The 19,522-nt window shown below is 33.9% G+C and overlaps 1 protein-coding gene across 1 annotated transcript; it reads left to right on the forward strand.

Moving 5' to 3' along the window:
- The first annotated feature begins 9,197 nt into the window (after window positions 1-9,197).
- LOC11412204 (AP-3 complex subunit delta) lies at window positions 9,198-12,408 on the forward strand. Its single transcript, XM_003630822.4, has one exon. The coding sequence runs from the start codon at window positions 9,274-9,276 to the stop codon at window positions 12,178-12,180; it is 2,907 nt and encodes a 968-aa protein (XP_003630870.1). The 5' UTR covers window positions 9,198-9,273; the 3' UTR covers window positions 12,181-12,408.
- The last annotated feature ends 7,114 nt before the right edge of the window (window positions 12,409-19,522 follow it).

Consider the following 19,522-nt stretch of genomic DNA (forward strand, 5'->3'; position numbering starts at 1 on the left):
CCAGTTTTCACTACAGTTGGTTCAACTAGCTTACAACCTTGTCTGATTTTTAAAACATTGCTTTAGGCAGAACGTGCAGTTCACCAATCGCAACAGGATCCTCTCCTTCAGATTTTGTCTCCTCTCTCCTTCCCTCAATTTTAAGCATTCGATCAATCTAACGGTAGTAAATTTAAAAGGAAAAAAGCAAAATAAATCCAAATCCTCGAATCTTGAAAGATGCCAAAAATTGGAAAACATGAACGAGGAACCCTTAAATGCATGATGCCAGCAACGGGGAACACATCGGTAGCGATGCAACTAGGGATGTCAATGGGTATCTGTGGATACGGGTAGTATGATATCCACCCCCACCCCATTGGATAAATATGGTACCCGTACCCGTCTCCGTCTCCATATCCATGCGGGCCGTACCCGTCCCCATATCTGTGCGGGTATCTCTATACGGGTATTTAGATACCCATCGATATCCGCAGGTAACCATGAATTTATTATTTATTTTTTTGTACAAAAAAAAAATCAACTTTTAATTACCTGCAAAATTCAACTTAAAGATTCATACATAACATATTCCATTCAAATTTCATAATCCATACCATAACCATAATCCAACAAAAATTGGGATTCTTACATAATCCCAAGCAAATTCATAATACCATAATAGATATGATTCTTACATAATCCATGCAAGTTCTAGAAGTAAAATAAAAGATAAAAGATAAAAACATCCAAAATCCAAATAAACATCCAAAAAGCATAAAAAATCTCCAAATAAAAAAGCTAGAAAAGCCTAAAATCCAAATAAACATCCACAATTCCATATGCTTTCCTAGCTTCAATAACTTCACTTCCCACTTCCTGAAATAAAAACATAAAAACCTCCAAATAAAAATCCAAATAAATCGACATAACAATGATATTTGAAATAAAATCTTATAACATTTACTAACAATGTCATTCATCGGTTATGTCAATGTCACCATCTATATCTTCCAGAATTGAGTTAATTTCAATGTTCTCAAACTTTGATTTTGTAGAACCTAGAAAAGAAAAAAAGGTCAAATAATAATCTGTGTCAATTAACATTGAGAAAAAAAATAAAAAAATAAAAACTTGATATAGAATTGATTACCTTTCACATCACTCCATAGCCAATCTTGAACACACATCAATGCCTCTAAAGTATCTGAACGCAGTTTACTACGATGAGGAGTAAGAATCCGACCACTGGTGCTAAATGAAGACTCTGAAGCAACAGTTGAAATAGAAATTGCTAAGAAATCTCTCGCAATCTTTTGCATGATTGGATATTTTAATCCATTTGCCTTCCACCAATCTCAGATGTCAAAATTTCCATCATCCGGTAACCTTTCCTCCTCTATGTAGAGATCAAATTCTGACCTACTAGATGCAACACTTGGTTTTGCGCTAACATGTTTGGCAAAATTAGTCTTCCAAGCATCTTTTTTCCCAACAACAATCACTTCTGATAAATTTTGATTTTGACTTAAAGATGATGAAGCAATATCCTTCTCCTTCTGCTTCTCCTTCATTTTTGAATCATACTCAGTTACCATATCTCGCAAAAAGATCTATTCTTCTCAATTTAAGTGTCAGATCCATCTCCATAAATTTGAGGATAAAAGTAATCCATGAGTTCAATTTTGTACCTTGGATCCAACACAATTCCTACTGCCATCACTCCATTTACCATATTCCAGTACTTGTTAAACTTAGAAAGCATACCTGTAGCCATCTTTTTAATGAGATGGCTAGCAGAAGAATCTGACCATCCAATCAAAGCCAATTTCATTTCACATACTTTGGGAAAATAAACATCAGAAAACAATTGTGTGACTTCATAAAAAACTTCCAAATGCTTACAAATTTCCTTTGCTTACGTATTCGCTATATCGTTTTGCCAAGCGATCAAAAACATCTTTGAATTGTATGGCAACACTAAGCATTAAGAAGGTAGAGTTCCACCTAATCTTGCAATCTTGAACAAGTTTTTTATCATAAGATATGTTCACTTGAGCACATGTCTCTATGAACTTCTCCTCTCTTTTTGGTGTTGCTTTCCAATAGCCAACACTTAATCTAATATTTTCAATGGCAGCAGCGATGGTGGACAAGCCCTCTTTCACAATTAAATTCACCAGTACTACTAAACTCTTATAACAGGAAATAGAACATAGTAGTTCAAATATCTAATGGTGAGGCCAAGTTATTCACCCCACATTTCTTTTAACTTTGGAAAGCAATTTTTGTTTTGATACCAACAACGAACAACCTCATACAAAAAATTTGGCATGATAGTGAAATTTCAATATACCTCTTCAAAGACGCTAGAAGTAATGATTTGAACATTTCCCCTATAGATAATAATGTTCTTAAAAGGGAATGTCTGAGACATTATGCCCTTAAAAGGGAAGTGCTCAAATTGTTAGTTCTGTATTCATTGTCCGACCAATATACAATTATAAAATTCTTGTGTAGTATGTTTAAAGAGTTTCTAAATAATGAATTGCATATCAAATATATTTTTCAGCTGATAGTCTATCTTGCCTGATATGTACACAATCAATTATACAACTTTTCGATAATTAATTCGTTTAATTTGGTTCATGAACCAAATGAGCTGAACTTAAGCTATATATAATTCGACTTATTTGATTCATAAGTTAACTCGATTATATATATACATGTATGTGTGCACGCACTTGTGCTCGCGTGTGTTGAATTACATGTACCGGCGTGCGTGCATGCTTGTGCTCATGTGAGTTGAATTACTTTTTTTGTTGAAGGAATGTGTGTTGAATTACATGTGGTGGTTTAAGTGTGTAATTTTGTATTATTGTTTTTGGTTCATTGTAGCTTGCTATATGTTTAATTTTATATTTATTTGCATATGTATGCCTGTAACATCCATGCATTGCTTAGAGTAATTAAGTAAAGCTAACTACTTGATCAATCTATATAGTATAGTAACTTGAGTCTTTATTCCACTAAATAAATCAATGAATAGATGTGACAAATAACCACAATACAAAATTGAAAAGCAACATCCATGGATTGAAAGATAAATACTCTCGAAAAGGAAGCCAACCATGCTGTCTCCTTGAAAACTAAAATTATTCACCGAGCAATTGTTCATTGCCATCACCACAACAAAAATAACAGTGTGAACAACAATCAAAATAGTTGTTGTTGCAGCGTAATTCTTGCTACTCCCACTACCAGCATTTTCATAATTAGAATTCATTTTGCCCACAATTGGTTTCTCCAATTGATTTATATACAAAATTCAGAAAGAGTGAAAAAAGAAAGTGGTTGAGTAGAGGCATTTTTCACCGCTGATAAAATGTTGGTGATTTTTAAAATAATGGAATCACTTTAGAATCAAGAGTTGTAACTCTTCATGGAAATCTTTCATATACATTGGAATCTTTGGCAAATAGGTGCTTAATGAACATTTACATTGATTCAAATGTATATGATTATAACCTTTGGCAAAAAGGTGCTTAATGAATCATAGCATTGATTCAAGTCAAATGAGTGCTTTCTCTCATGTGAAGAGTCATATAATGCACTATAAATGCTTGACATTTGGGCATTAGTTGGACATACAAAAACACACAACTACACACAATTTGGACATAATTTTGTTGCATTAACAACATAATTCTTCATCATTCTCTTATTCTAAATCATCCATCAATTCTCTAATGCATGAGTGAATTGCTGAAACCATAAATTTGTAAAACACTGTTAGGAGATACGCTTGGTGTGGTTGTGCAATACACGTCAAAGAACTCATAGAATCCTGAAGGGGATTCGCCGGTCATTCCTATTGCATCCAATATACATTTATTGGTGGGGGCGAATCGAACCTAAAGGTTAGTGTGACAACCCCATACGCTTTGAATTTTACATGCATGATCATTAAACATTTCAGGTTTCAAGTGCAGCAGCCTCTTCCCAACAAACAAGATTTAACTTCTAGCTTAATTTTTAAGGAACTTTTAGCTTTTTTATTTCTTTATCTTATTTACTTCTTTTACTTAAAAAAATGAATTTTTAAACATTAATATTTAATTTTGTGAGTAGGTATCAATTTATCCCTCCAAAAAATAAAAGAGTTAGCCATTTATGATCTTCTTAAATAATATTTAGATCTATTGACCTAATTTTGGGCTTTCATTTGAGATTGTGTATTTATCATTCAATATCCAATTTATGTGCTTTTTATTCATTGTGCCAAATTAGGTCATACCTTCTAAAATAACAACAACCCATCAAAAACAAAGATCTAACTTCAATTAATAACAAAAATGTGCCAAATAAAAACACAAATATGAGATTATTTTGATGAGTTTTAGTGAAAATGGGTATGCATCAAATTGGACAAGGAAATCAAATAAACAAACATTGAGAGAAATATGAGCAATGGATTCACGATTCTGGATACTCTCAATGGGATTGAATCATGATTCCCGTTAAATAAGAGAGAAACATAAACACAAGAATTAACAAGAAGTTTTTGGTATCGAAAAACATGTCATCTATTTTCAATTCAGAAAAACATGATGGGGTCAATGAATGTGGTTTTTGAAAAGGTTAAAATTGCTATTTTCAACTATTTATACGGACATGAATATAATTGTTGGGATGTGGGTATAATTTCCTGAATGATATACTATAAAGAATGTTTCACTATTTAAATATAGTAGTTAGAACCTCATTGTCAACAATGATGTCGCTAATTGGCAACTCATTTTTTCTATGTGAAAAGGTACATTATAAAATCTAATGCATTATAACATCTTATTCATGGTTCATGGTAAGAAACTTAATTGGGAACTCATTTTAAAAGCCACCAATTTTGAGTTGTACTTAAAAATCATGGACGATAATATTTAGACTTAATTATACTTTTGGTCTTCGTGTTTTGATCTACTCACGAAATTGATCATATCCTTCAATTATCATTTTTGTTGCATTTTTCGTCCTACCCTCTATTTTATTCTCCAAAAACGCTGATGTGTCAAAATTGTAAGTAATGTGACCAATGAAACACTTATGTGAAAAAACAATTATACATGTCATCATATTAATATTTTATTATTCACTAAAATGAATTCTTGAACCTAGAAAAGAAAAGTGCCCACGTCTGTCATCATCATCCCAAATTCATCTTTTTCATGACCATGACCACTATCATCAACCTAAATTGAACTAGCATCATCCGCTTATCCTTCTTCTTCTCACTGCAGCCATGATGTTTCTGGAAAAACCCATCGACAAAGACGATTGACCTTCTTAGAATTCACGATTTAGGGATGAAAACAAAAGGAAAGAAAATATTACGGTCCTGAGACCAATATGTATTCCAGCTACCATTTTCAGCCAAACCAGTACCGATCTAGGCAAGTAGGTGTTGAAAGTTTGTTTTGGTGTTGATGAAAAACCTATCAGATGAAGATAAAATGGTTTGATGAAAGGGTTAAGTGATATGAGATGAAAGGGTTCATCATTGCAAAGGAAAAAACTAGAAAAGGAAATGAATATAATTGTGGTGAATAATTTGGGGTTGATGCAGAAATTTTGGCTCATGATCGGTGTTTGATGATATGTTATAGATATAGCTCAACCCCAATTTCCGTGAAATATAGTTGCTCCTGAATATGCCTTTATGCTATATTTTCTCTAAACAATAGTTATTGTCTCAAAATTTAAAGGGATGGTGATGAACAGTCATACGATGAAGATGAAGAGAATAATGATGAACTCGTCTCCTTTTTTCAGATTGAAGAAGAAAAATCATTATTTTCAAGATTGTTTTTATTAAATTCATATAGTTTTTTTTTGACAAAATTAAATTCATATAGTTAAGTTTTTAATGATTTTATTTATTTATTTGATTCAATTAAATGTATTTTTTATTATTTAAAATTTTCATTTGCTGACATGGATAACCATATTTATACATGTATTTTGCCACATCATCACTTTTTATGCCAGGTAATAAAAAAAGTTACACATCAGCATTTTTGGATGTCAAAATGGAAGTAGGGTCAAAAATGCAAAATATGCTCATGCGCACATCCATGCGTTCATGTGTGTAGAATTATATGTACTAGTTTTAGACTTTTAGTGTGGTTGTTTGTATTATTGCTTTTGGTTCTTTGTAGATTGCTATGTGTTTAGTTTTCTATATTTATTTGTACATTTATGTGTGTAAAAACTTTATTTGTGTTTAGTGTATTTGATCATGATTTTAAAGGATTTTAAAAGACTTTTTTTATCATGAAAAAGTCTTGTGGTATTCAATCAAGACTCTTTCCAATTTAAAAAAAGTCTTGTGTTATTCAATCAAGATTCTTTGTCATTTTAAAAAAGTCTTGTGTATTCAATCAAGATTCTTAATCACTTCAAAAAAGACTAGTGGTATTCAAAATCATTCAAATTTCGAATGATTGTTTAATAAATCAGATTTTGATGGATTTTGTGGTGAAATTTTAGCATGAAAAAGTCTTTAATTAAAACATGAGATTTCTTATGATTGTTTTTTTCTTTTAAGATTTTACTATCTCTCCCTCTCTCTCCTCTAAATAAAAAAATATTTATAGAGATTTTGTGAAAGAGAGTGCGTATGATATTTTTTTCAATTGTTTTTTAAAATTCATAAAATCTGTTGAAATCTCTTAAAATCCATAAAATCATTTCAAATCCTTTAAAATCTTATGAATTAAATCCATTGAAATCCTTAATAGTCTTTTAAAATCATCAAAATCCTCCAAAGTCTTTTAAAATCTTCAAGATTTTTTTAAACAAAAATTGTCCTTTAAAATCCTAGTCCAATACACCAAGCAATGCATGCTTCATGCTTGTGATATATTTTATTTTAATTCAAATCTTTTTCCTTTTTAAAATATATATATATATATATATATATATATATAGAGAGAGAGAGAGAGAGAGGAAAAAGAACTTGCCAAATTCGAATTGGCGTTCGAGGCAAATGCGAGAGGATAATGGATATGGGAAAATATTGGTGTACACCCTTTTATTTGTACCACTTTTATACCACCCCCATGTGGCATTAAGGGATAGTTTAGTCCTTTTACCTCACCATCACTCCTCCTCTCTCAAAATAAAGGATACAGATCCTCTGCAGCTGAAATCCATGCAGCCATCTCTGTTATCGGCCGTTAGATCAATCCATTGCTTGATATTACAAATAAAAAATAAATCAATTAAACACGTCATAAAATGTTGTTGAAGGTCCATTGTCTTTTCCACATTCAGGTACTCATCTCACACACTAATTTCTTCAGATGCCGACCTTCAAACTAAATGATGGTTCTATTTTACAGATTTGGTATCTTATATGCCAATGAACATGAACAATTTGACTAAATAATAAACATGGTAAAATTCTTGAACAATTAACTTTCCAGAATCTTTTGGTTTGTATTCCTTCTAATTGGTTGTTTAGAAATTTGTGAAACCACAATGTAAAACCAAATTCACAAAGGTGGAAAAATGAAATTAAATTTGAAGCTTGTATTTGTGTAATACCCATTTGGGATTTCAATAGCATCATCAATTTAAAAAAGAAACAAAAGGAGATAGTAGGCATCACAGAAGAGATAACGAAGAAGGAATTGGGAAAAAGAGGCAAATCTGAATCAACAGTAATAGAGCTGCAGAGATGGCTGCCAATGGCGGTGGTCGGGAATCATGATGACAAAGGCCGCTGGTGGTTGTGGCAGGAGTGGGAGAAAGGGTGAAGGAAGAGAGAGAAAGAGATGAGAGAGAGCTGAAGCTGTGAAGGAAGAAAGACGGACGGATGAGAGAGGAGAAATGGTCATAAAGCTCAATGTGTTTGTGTGTGGGTCCCACGTTGCCATTTGTTGCATTTTTGTGTGGGTGTTTAAGGGGGTGGATGCCACCTATTGGTGTTTATGTATCAGCACTCAATGGATATAATGTTAGATAGGAAGTGAAGAAGTCCACCGTTCAACCAAATGTTGGTGAAGAGTCTCCAGGCTTGACGACGGTGGACAGTGTTATGCCATCTAAGAACTCTCATATTGGTTAATCTTCCAAAAAATAATCACAAAAACAAACTTGGACAGTAATGGTTCCCTCTCTTTTTTCAACTCCCCCTTTCTCATTGTACTGATTGTCACTCTTCATCTTTTATCTTGCATATTGTATCTCAGCAAAATTCCAATAAGAAACCGGTGGCGGAGCCACAACCAATCTAGTGGATTCAAGTGAATCCCCTTGAATTTTATTCTTGACCAATTTTTTATGTGTTTTTAACACCAAACCTCTTCATTTAAAATTTTGAGAGTCTACAAAATGTTGTTTTCAATACAATTCATTTTGTTTCTTTAACAAATACCACAAGGCACTAGTTACCGTATCCTAATTCAAAATAACAATATTTTATTAAAAATACTTGGATAGTAATCGTACACCCATGCGAGCGTTTGCACGCTTTTTCGTGCGTACAAACACAATTTTTAATATGGTATTCAAAAATTATAATTGGTAAAATATTATCCTAAATGGTTGAATGCTTACGTGGACAAATCGAAGCGACAATGGTTGAATTTCACTGGATCGTGACTGCAAGGCCACTCTGCCATTTACAATAGTGCTTTGTTTCTCAGTTGTGAATTTCATCAAATTAATGTGCTAATATTTTTTTGGTGGTGTCGGGGGTTCAAATTTCGGACCTTGCATATATTATGTATTGTCCTTACCAACTGAGCTAAGCCCACGAGGACAATTAATGTGCCAATATAATAAACAACAAGAAATATTGAACATTTCCTAAAAAAAAAAATATTGAATATGTTTCGTCACAAAGTTCAGCAAACGCATAGAAATTGCAATTGATAAAATTTTGGAAAGAATTTACATCATTTCTTAGGCTTATCCGAAGAACATAAAGATACTCACAATAATGGTAAATCATGGAAGGTGGTGGGCGGCCAAAATCAAAGGACAAAGGATGCACTACTCCAACACTCAAGTCAGTGTAGAATCGAGAATGAGAGGTTAAAGATGGAACAATGCATACCAATCTTATTAAGGGGTGCAAAAAGTAACCCAATCCACCTAGTAAACAGTTAAATTAGTTTACGTAGGCCCAAACAAACAGTTTAGCCCATTACAATATCTAAATTCTCCCGGAGGTATCAACAGAATTCCACCACGACGACCGGTGACATTTTCTTCTTGAGACTCGCTTCAATGGCGGGTTCTTCATCTTCTTCAATCATGGACAATCTCTTCCAACGAACCCTAGACGATCTCATCAAATCCATGCGTCTCCAACTTCTCACAGAATCATCTTTCATCTCTAAATCAATCGAAGAAATTCGTCGCGAAATCAAATCCACCGATCCACAAACCAAATCCACCGCACTTCAAAAACTCACCTATCTCTCCTCCATCCATGGAATCGACATGTCATGGGCTTCTTTCCACGTCGTTGAGGTAATGTCCTCTTCTCTCTTCCTTCACAAACGAATTGGTTACCACGCCGCTTCAGTTTCCTTCAACGATTCAACACCGGTTCTTCTTCTCATCACCAATCAGCTTCGTAAAGATCTTTCTTCAACCAATCATTTTCATGCTTCACTTGCGCTTCATTGTTTATCCACAATCGCCACTCTCGACCTCGCACGTGATCTCACTCCTGATATCTTCAATTTGTTATCGTCTTCTAGGGTTTTTATTAGGAATAAAGCTATTGCTGTTGTTTTGAGGGTTTTTGATAAGTACCCTGATGCTGTTAGGGTTTGTTTCAAAAGGTTGGTTGAGAATTTAGAAAGTTCTGATCCCAAGGTTGTTATTGCCGTGATTGGTGTTTTCTGTGAACTTAGTTCGAAGGATCCGAGATCGTATCTTCCATTGGCACCCGAGTTTTATAGGATTTTAGTTGATTCTAAGAATAATTGGGTGCTTATTAAGGTTTTGAAGATTTTTGCTAGGTTGGCTCCTTTGGAACCTAGGTTAGGGAAGAGGATTGTTGAACCTATTTGTGAGCATATTAGAAGATCTGGAGCGAAATCGCTTGTTTTTGAGTGTGTGAGGACTGTGATTACTAGTTTGAGTGATCATGAGTCTGCTGTTAAGTTGGCGGTTACAAAAATTAGGGAGTTGTTGGTTGATCAGGATCCTAATCTTAGGTATCTTGGTTTGCACGCGCTTTCCGTTGCTGCACCGAAGCATTTGTGGGCAGTGCTAGAGAATAAGGATGCTGTGATTAAATCTCTGGATGATGAAGATTCGAATATTAAAATTGAGTCTTTGCGGTTGTTGATGGCTATGGTGTCTGAGAGCAATGTGGTGGAGATATCTAGGGTGTTGCTTAATTATGCGTTGAAATCTGATCCAGAGTTTTGCAATGAGATTTTGGGTTCTATTTTGACCACGTGTGGTAGGAATCTTTATGAGATTATTGTTGATTTTGATTGGTATGTATCTCTTTTGGGAGAAATGACGATGATTCCTCATTGCCAAAAGGGTGAAGAAATTGAGAATCAGCTTATTGATATTGGTATGAGAGTTAAGGATGCTAGATTACAGCTTGTTCGGGTTGCTCGCGATCTATTGATTGATCCTGCATTGTTGGGTAATGTGTACTTGCATAGGATATTGTGTGCTGCTGCTTGGGTTGCTGGAGAGTATGTACAGCTTGCAAGCAATCCACTCGAACTCATCGATGCTCTTGTACAGCCTCGGACCAATCTCTTGCCTCCGTCAATAAGAGCAGTTTACATCAATTCTGTTCTTAAAGTTGTAAGTTTTTGTCTGGAATGTTACCTTGATAAAGATGAAGGTACTTCATCCTCGCATGATGGCGAATTGGCTAGTGGACGGTCAGAAATGTTTGTTGTAAAAAATGACACCGAAGCTCCTGAATTAGTGGCAACATGTGAAGGTTCAACTTATGAACAGGATGAGGGCTTTAACCCAAGGAATTCAACCGCCGAATCTTGTGATGAAGATCTGTCTGTTGAAAACGACTCAGATAGAGTTGTCACTCTTTCCTCAAAAAAGAATTTCACACATGAATCTGTTGTAAACCTATTAAATCGAATTGAATTAATTTTTGGTTCACTGACAGCAAATCAGGATGTTGAAGTACTAGAGAGAGCTCGAAACATATTTGCCTTTGTACAGTTGATTAAAGCAGAAATAATTGATAACTCTGGTCAGAATGCGGACACTGTGGACAAGAAATATTCTCAAATTTCAACTGTTATCAAATCCATCCGCGATGCTTTTTCCATGGAACTTGGTCCAGTCTCAATAAGTGCACAGGGAAGAGTTACTGCACCAGATGGATTAGCTCTTAAAGAGAATCTTGACGATTTAAAAGCAATATGTGGTGATATCGAGCTACCTTCATCAGTTTCGTTTTACACAGGAGGTCCTCAATTTGGCACTACTTCAGATGCTTCTTCGTCTAATCTTCTAAAAAATGACGAGTCAGGGCAATCAAATGAATCTACATCCTTGCTTGAACACCGTAAGCGGCATGGATTATATTACCTTGCTTCAGATAAGAGTGAGATTGTTCCAAATGATTATCCTCCAGCAAACGACCCCAAGTCAAACAGTAATATAAATGATGAAGCTGATGAGCTAACCAAGTTGACAGAGCAGTCAGTTCTTTTGAAGAAGAGGACAAATCAAATGAAGCCCAGGCCTGTAGTGGTGAGATTGGATGATGGAGATGTAGCACCAGTTCCAAACAAAAGGCCAGAGCGAAGGGACAATTCTCTTTCTGGTGCCATAAAAGATGTTCTTGGAAGTGAAACCAACCCGAGTTTGTCTCAAAGTAATCCTCTTGATAAGTCATCAACTAAGCAGAAAGGGAAGAAGAAGCTAGGCACAGATCTTCCATCTGAAATGAAAGAAAATCTTGGTGATGCAGAAAAGCCTGATCCTGAAATTCCCAATTCGAGTAGCAAAAATAAAGAGAGAAGACGGAGAGGTAAAGAGAAGATTGTTGAAGGGGAAGAATCTGACCAGAAGGGAAAGAAAAAGAGTAGCCACCGCCATGGCAGGCGTAAAACTCATCAAAGAGCCAATTCACCCTTAAACGTGGTTTCTCAAACTCCAGTAATTCCAGACTTTCTTTTGTAGCATTAATGGGATTTTGTTTTTGATATCACCTGTTGTCATTGATTGAGGCTGTTTGTCTGTATTTTTTAGAGCTGAGCGCATGAGTTTTGTAGATTCTTTGTTCATATATCTATTTTTGTCATTGGTTTTCATATCTTGTTGGCAATGTTTTATTTCCTTGTTGTCTGTTTTCTGTACATGTCATAGAATGAGAATATTGAAGAAGTGAATTACAAGCTGGTTGTTGTAGCTGCCCCTTGTTTTTCTAGATATACGGTCTTATTACTGAAACATTTGCCATTACATTTGAAATTCTCATGGTCTCAGTATAAGCTATTTTGTTTTGGAGAAAACTGGTGGAGAGATGCCTCTTTTTACTATTTTGTATCATTAAGATCAAAATGGTAAATGTTTTTGAATTATTTAGTGCAACGCTCAAGGTGTTTATGCTGTAAGCCTGTGAGATAGATAATTTGATGAGTTTCTGAGACTTTCTGAAGAATTGTGATTATCATTCGTTGATTGAACAGCACACAGGGTGCATATATTAATAGTGGCAGTATATCTCAATTCTCAAAGTAGTTAGATTATGTAGTAATAACTAGCTCACCACCAAAAAAAATGTATTAGTAATAACCACTAGCTAGGAGAATTGTTGGGGTTTTCTTATTGGTCTCATTTTTGGGGACAAGCTGTATTAGTATTACGCCTAAATCGTGCTTAAAATAGAAACATAATTCATGCTTAACAAAAATCATTTTTGCTATCATTGTGGATTATATTAGATAATCATATTGTAATTTTAAAATGATCATGTTAAATTTTGTTTTGATCATTAGAACTTTTCAGGCTATCGTCCATCTAAGATGTGAAATGTCCGCATCTAGTTGCTATCATTGTCAAAATGGTATCCGTATCCGATAAGCGTTGACTTCAATAATGAAATTGAAAGTTACATAGACATTCTTGTTGGCATTCAATAATGTGCCTGTGGTGTGGCCAATCAAAATGTAACCTCATTTTGCTTCTTCTCCATTTCCTCTCTACCCCACCTTGACCTATCTCTCGCATTGGGTGATACACATTTTAAAGTAAATTTTTAAATTTCTTCAAAACATATAATATCGCTTTAATCTAGTAGACATTTGACATTTCAGTAGCATCGTTAGGGGCTGAAGCTCATAAATTTCTGTGTTTACGATTACATTTTTGGTGCATTTTTTCTGCATTTCCATTTTTTGTCCTTAGTATAAAAACAAAATTCCAACAAAATTTAGAACATGAGATCTTGTTGCAGCAAAATTTGTCAGAATTTAGTTGTTCAAATAACACCAATGGTTCTTTTGAAGAAATCCTTTAGAAAAACATGTATGCACTGTTAAGAAGAGGGCTATATATCCAGAAAGCACACAATATGAAATGGGGAACATCCCTTACCACTAGGGCTGGAAATGAGTCGAGTCGAACTTGTCTGAACTCGGCTCGACTCGATAAGAATTGGTTCGGCTCGAAACTCGACTCGAGTTCAAAACGAATTTTTTTTTGGGCTCGAGTTCGGCTCGTTTAAAGTTCACGAGCAACTCGGTTCGGCTCGTTAGGTTCATTTACTCGAATCACATAATTTTAAAATTTATATTTTTTATTTAAAAAATTGCATATTTAAACCTATTAATATTTTAAAAAAAAATTAAAAAAAAAAAAGTAAAGCAAAGAGGACTACAGCCATTCCACAACCGTGAAATAATAGATTGCCCACCTTCATATCAAAGAGTAGCAAAGCCGCTTCTTTTATAGACAAGTATTGTTATATCTATCTCAAATATTTTCGATGTGGGACAAAAACAAAGTAGTGCAGCTTTGCTAAAACACCATGGCACTACAAGCAACATATTTCCATTGCTAAAAACTATCCAGGTCCACTCTGTTACCATTGTTGTTTTATATTGCTTCTATTATATTTTACTATTAGTTAAATACTATCACCTAGCTTTGTGTGTGTGTGTGTATAGACACACACACAATTGACTCAGTTCGTGAACCAAACGAGTCGAACTATATATAACTCAAGTTCAACTCATTTAGTTAACGAACTTAATCTTTAGCTCAAGTTCGGCTCGTTTGGTTCATGAACCAAATTCAACGAACTAATTACTGAGTCGAGTTCCGAACTTTGTTCAAGTTGTATCGGTTCATTGCCAGCCCTACTTACCACTGGCAAGCATTTACATTTTATTTTGGTTAAAAATGATTAGAAGGTTAGTGAAGAAATTATAAACATATAATCTCCAACATAGTACTTGATGAAAAACTATTATGGCGCACTAAATGCATTCTTGTATTATTGCATATATAGTTTCATGATATGTTATACAGGGCCGTTCCTGTACAATAGGTGGCTTGACTCTCTTTTTAAAATAGATCCCTATTAAAATAAAACGTAATTTTTTTGTGTAGCTAAATTTCATTTAAAAAAAAAATCAGAATCAGAAGAACTTCTAAATATGAAAGGAATTAAAAAAAATTAAGTGAAAGAGGTGAAATTTATCTAAGGATGTCGTTTGGATTTGTCACTCCTCTGTTGTGGAAAAGAGTAAAACGAATGGTTTATGCGAAGAAAAAAATGATTGTTGTGATTCTTTCAATGAAATAACTTTTCAAATTGATTGATTAAGTGATTATACAAATTAGGAGTGGTTTGATAGGATCCGATTTATGTACAAAAAGGAGAACTAGAGTCTAGAAAAAAACTCAAACGTGTACTAAAGAAAGAAAAGGATATAACATATATTTTTTTTATTAAGTGTGGGGTGGGTATTAGATTTAATTTTTCGTTAGAGGCCTGTAATATTTGGAGGCCCAACCTGATTGAGCACCTTGCACACTCTCAAAGCCGAGCATGATGTTACAACTATTCTACCAAGTACCAACCGTCCCTCTTTTGTACTTGGTTTGTATGTTAATAATTGCTACCCTGAAACTCAACAGGTTACTCTTGATCTAATTTATCATTATAGATCATGTATACGTCAGTGTGTTTTACTCTGGATGTGTGGGGGAGTCCAAGGGCAGGGAGCAACAATTAGCTAATAATCACAGACAAATATGGGACTTTGACCGCACAATTTTAACTTAAAATCTTAAGACAATGTATATATAAGTTATCTCTTTTATATATCCGACATTTAACCAATTTATAGTCGATGCATGATTAACCACTCGCACTTCTAACAATCTCCCCCTCAAGTGAGACGTTCACATCGCTATACTTTCATTATCGTTACAATCAATAGGACACGTCTTTCAACTACACGGCTAGGAAGAATTTCAATACATAAGCCTAATACAACATGATCAACTCACTCCCCCACCAAGTTGAATCATGTTCTTATACCATTGTAGGAAGTTTGATGAAGTATTGTGAGCAACAACTAGAGATTCACGCTTGACAAACAGATTTTTGGATTCAACTATAAGCGAGTAATCTCACATCGATTACACATAAGTTTTTTTTTTAAGAAGATAAATTAGTCCACCTAAATTAACACCAGAGATAATCGAATCTGAGACCTCAGGGAGGAGCACACTCCTAAGCCCCAAGCCAATACCATCATGCCAACCCAAGTGGGTTCGATTACGCATAATTTAAATGTGTTAGGTATATGAAAATATACATCTTATCCTAGTGAAGAGCTTCATTATTCCAAGGTCTACTATAGATTACAACATTTTATGATAAATTACACCGCTCTTTCAAAATGATAATGTGCAAGGCTTCTACGTATGTGTTGATAACATACTAAAATTAAAGATCTCCAAACTCATGTTACGTAGGGGTTTATGTTTATTATTGTTAAACCAAACACACACTAGGAAATAGTTGAGGCCTACTTAGACCACCAAAATAAGCTGTTTTCCTTCTTCTTCTTTTTCTTCCTTTATTATGTAAAGTCAATTAGTGAATAACTTATTGTAAGTAATGATTTGACCACCATTACATTGGAAGATTTGATAGCCGAGCACTTGAGCTTGTTTTTTTGCACACTTTCTAACCCTTTTCACCATTAAAGATTTGTGGATACTAAACGGAATCCTATCTTTGCACGCTAAAGCACCCTATGTTTGCCAAAAGATATTTCAGTCATATTCAAGTTGACGAGACTTATTAATTGTATTTACTTGGTGAAAACAAAAGAGTCTATGTGATATGGCCTCACTTTGGATCACACAAGTGGAGGTTAAATCGCATTAATGTTGCTAGTACCCCACACTTGTGTGTGACCAAAATGAAGAAAATCAAAGACATCAAAATGCCTAATACATGACCACTATAAACTCTTCAAGACTCCCATTGATAACATGAAATATAAGGTTGAAACCTCAATCATTGCATTCCACTTCGCAAAAAAAAAAAAAAAGGCATGTTTACCTTGTGAATACAATTTTTTTATTTCATTTTTATAACTTTGTGTTAATTTTATTTGGCTAACATTTGTCTCATTGTCTGTATTTTCATAAACAGTAATCCTCAATTTTAAAATGAATGCCGTTTAAGATTTTTATACACATACTAAGAAATGCATTAATTAAAAGAAAAAAAATGTTATTTTATCAAATTATCCTAATCAACTATTGATTTGTCTTTTATTAAAGAAAAAATAATACTTTAGAAGTAATGTATATAGTATAAACGACTTTGGGTCTACGACAACTACACTACACTGAAGTGGCAATAGAGAGACGTAAATAAAGAAGGAGACTGGTGGCCAATGAACGACGCACTACAAAGCTACGTTGACGGTTGCATTGTTGACGGTACAAACCTCTGATTCCCTATTTCTTTAAGGAATTCTCACATTGTTTGCTTCCAATCTCTCACTTAATCTCACACACTAATTACAATGATTCCTAATTATAGAGTTGTCACTTTGATTCATCGTATTTATTTTTCCATTCTTCCAATAGTTTCTTCTCACACTCTAATTATTTTATCATTCCATTCTGGATTCTTTCGGGATAAATGTTGCCGAAATTTCAATGATGCATGCTTTCATGCTCAGTTTTTTCATGGCTTCCTCTTTTTTCTTTTCGTTACAGTTTAAGTGCAATGATCAATTATATTTATCAATTCTTTATTTTTATTACATTCTCCATTTTTTTCTACTATATTCATCATTATTTCTTCTTCAATTTTTGCAATTCATTATGATTATTGTTTTTTAGGAAATGCCACCGTCATTAAGAAATTGACATTAATTGTGTAAGGAGAAAGGTATAACAGATCATGCTGATTTGTACATAGCATTATAGCAATGAAATTTATGTTTGTATGGTAGAAATTTAACAGATTTCTATTTTGAGATTTTGAATTGGAGTTGCTGTCTATTATATTTTTTTTAATCTCACTCATTTTTTTCTGATACATTTTAACTAATATTCCATCATTTTATAGTTCAGTTAATTTATAGCTGCTCACATGATTTTTCAATTTTCATTATGTAGTTTATATTAAAAATCATATACATCATTAATTGAATTAATCTAAAATGTAGACGTTTGCTTATGATAGTGACCATATGGTGTATTTGCAAAAAGGTTCACAATGCACAAACTCCTCTGATAACTTGCTAGATGATGCAATTGCAAAAAATTTACGCAATATTTAATCAACGATACATTAATAAGTGTACATTCATGTGACAATTTTGAAAAGGTGAAGCATTATAAGAATACATGGTTATATAAATTTTTTCAAATGTAGTTTCCTTTTCAAATTCTAATTTCCAATCACAAACACCAAAACAAAAAGAAGTACATAGACTTAACAGTTCATGGGTGGCGTTTAGTATGGAAATGAGAAGTTGTTTCCCACCATGGGAAAGCTAATTTTGACCATTAAATAAAGTAGAGAACATACTTTTATCATAGAGACTCAACATCAGAATTTTTTCCACATTGACTCATCACGTGCAGGTTGCAGCTGTCCCAACTCTTTCTTTCTCTCGGTCACATTCTTGTGTCTACGGTTCTTTCTCAAAAGCTTCATGAAGCTTTCAAAGACAAAACAAGCCAATAGCTTCTCTTCCCCAACAAACCAAGTGTTTTTGTGTTGTGTTTTGTCTTTCCTCCACCATCGGATTACCTTTCTGTGTTTTTGTTGACAAAAAAAATTATGTTGATTTGTTCTTTTTGACAATAATGAAGTGTTTGTGTTTTGAAGATAGAACAAATAATTATAATCATGTTATTTGGATAACATTTAACATCAAGTTGAACAATACCAAATTTTAGGTTATTATTAAATTTCTCACCACAAAAATTCTTCAATGGATAAACACCATTCATCATATATAGATATGATTCTTGAGGACTTAGGAGCAAAAATTAATCGATGTTAATGGTGGGGCGGTGGGTGTATATTAATTATCACAACAAAAATAAAGAGATTGCACGGTAACAAGGTTGAAGAAATTCCAGATTTTTTTTGAAGAAGATGAAATAATTAATTTTCTCTCTCCTGGAGAAGATACGGAGATGGAGCAGCAGCGCGTATGTTGTTGAGTGGAGAGTGTGGGTGAAAAATCTGGTGTTGAGTGTCTATGGTAAAAGTATGTTCTCTATTTTATCTAATGGTTAAAATTAACTTTCCCATAGTGGGAAACAACTTCTCATTCTCATACTAAACCTCACCATAACTTGATGGAAATTTGTGCTAATGAGAGAGATAGAATGACTTCCTGCCTTCAACAACCACAACAGGGAGGTGACGATAAAGACATGGATATGTGACGGCGACACCAACATCCCACTATCATGCAATGACATCAATTTTGGTAGTGGTATCGTGGAGGGTATGACCCCGATTCTCTCATTCTTTTTTTGAATTTCTCAAACTATTTGCTTTGATTCAATTTATTTATTTCACATTTGTTCCATTTTTCTATTCTATTTATTTCCTGTTAATGATGTGATTATGTTATATATTAATTTCATTCAACGATCAAGAAGAAACAAAGACAACAATAACAGGTGTTGTTGAACGGTCCCTGTTGTACGATTTTATTTTCCTCTTTTTTTTGTTTGATTCAGATTCAGTGCATTGATCAGTTTTTTGGTGATTACAAAATCAAGCAGCTGCTGCAAATATAATAACTACATTGAGTACATTTGAAGGGATGCGGCGGAACAACAAATGACAATTTATATTTCATAACTTCATTGCATATGGGTACACGTTCTTTTTCTTTTTACATTGTTTGGTCTCTCTTCTTTCAAAAAAGGTCAAACTCAGCATGTTCTTATTAGTATCTGAATAATTTCTCTTTTCATTCCAATATAAAAATGGTAACTACCTATGATTGGAGCA

This window comes from Medicago truncatula, chromosome 8 (genome assembly GCF_003473485.1).
Source record: "Medicago truncatula cultivar Jemalong A17 chromosome 8, MtrunA17r5.0-ANR, whole genome shotgun sequence".
Lineage (NCBI taxonomy): Eukaryota > Viridiplantae > Streptophyta > Magnoliopsida > Fabales > Fabaceae > Medicago > Medicago truncatula.

Bases quoted from the DNA above. Each gene is read 5' to 3' on its own strand.
- LOC11412204 (XM_003630822.4), top strand. From the start codon at position 9,274: ATGGCGGGTTCTTCATCTTCTTCAATCATGGACAATCTCTTCCAACGA.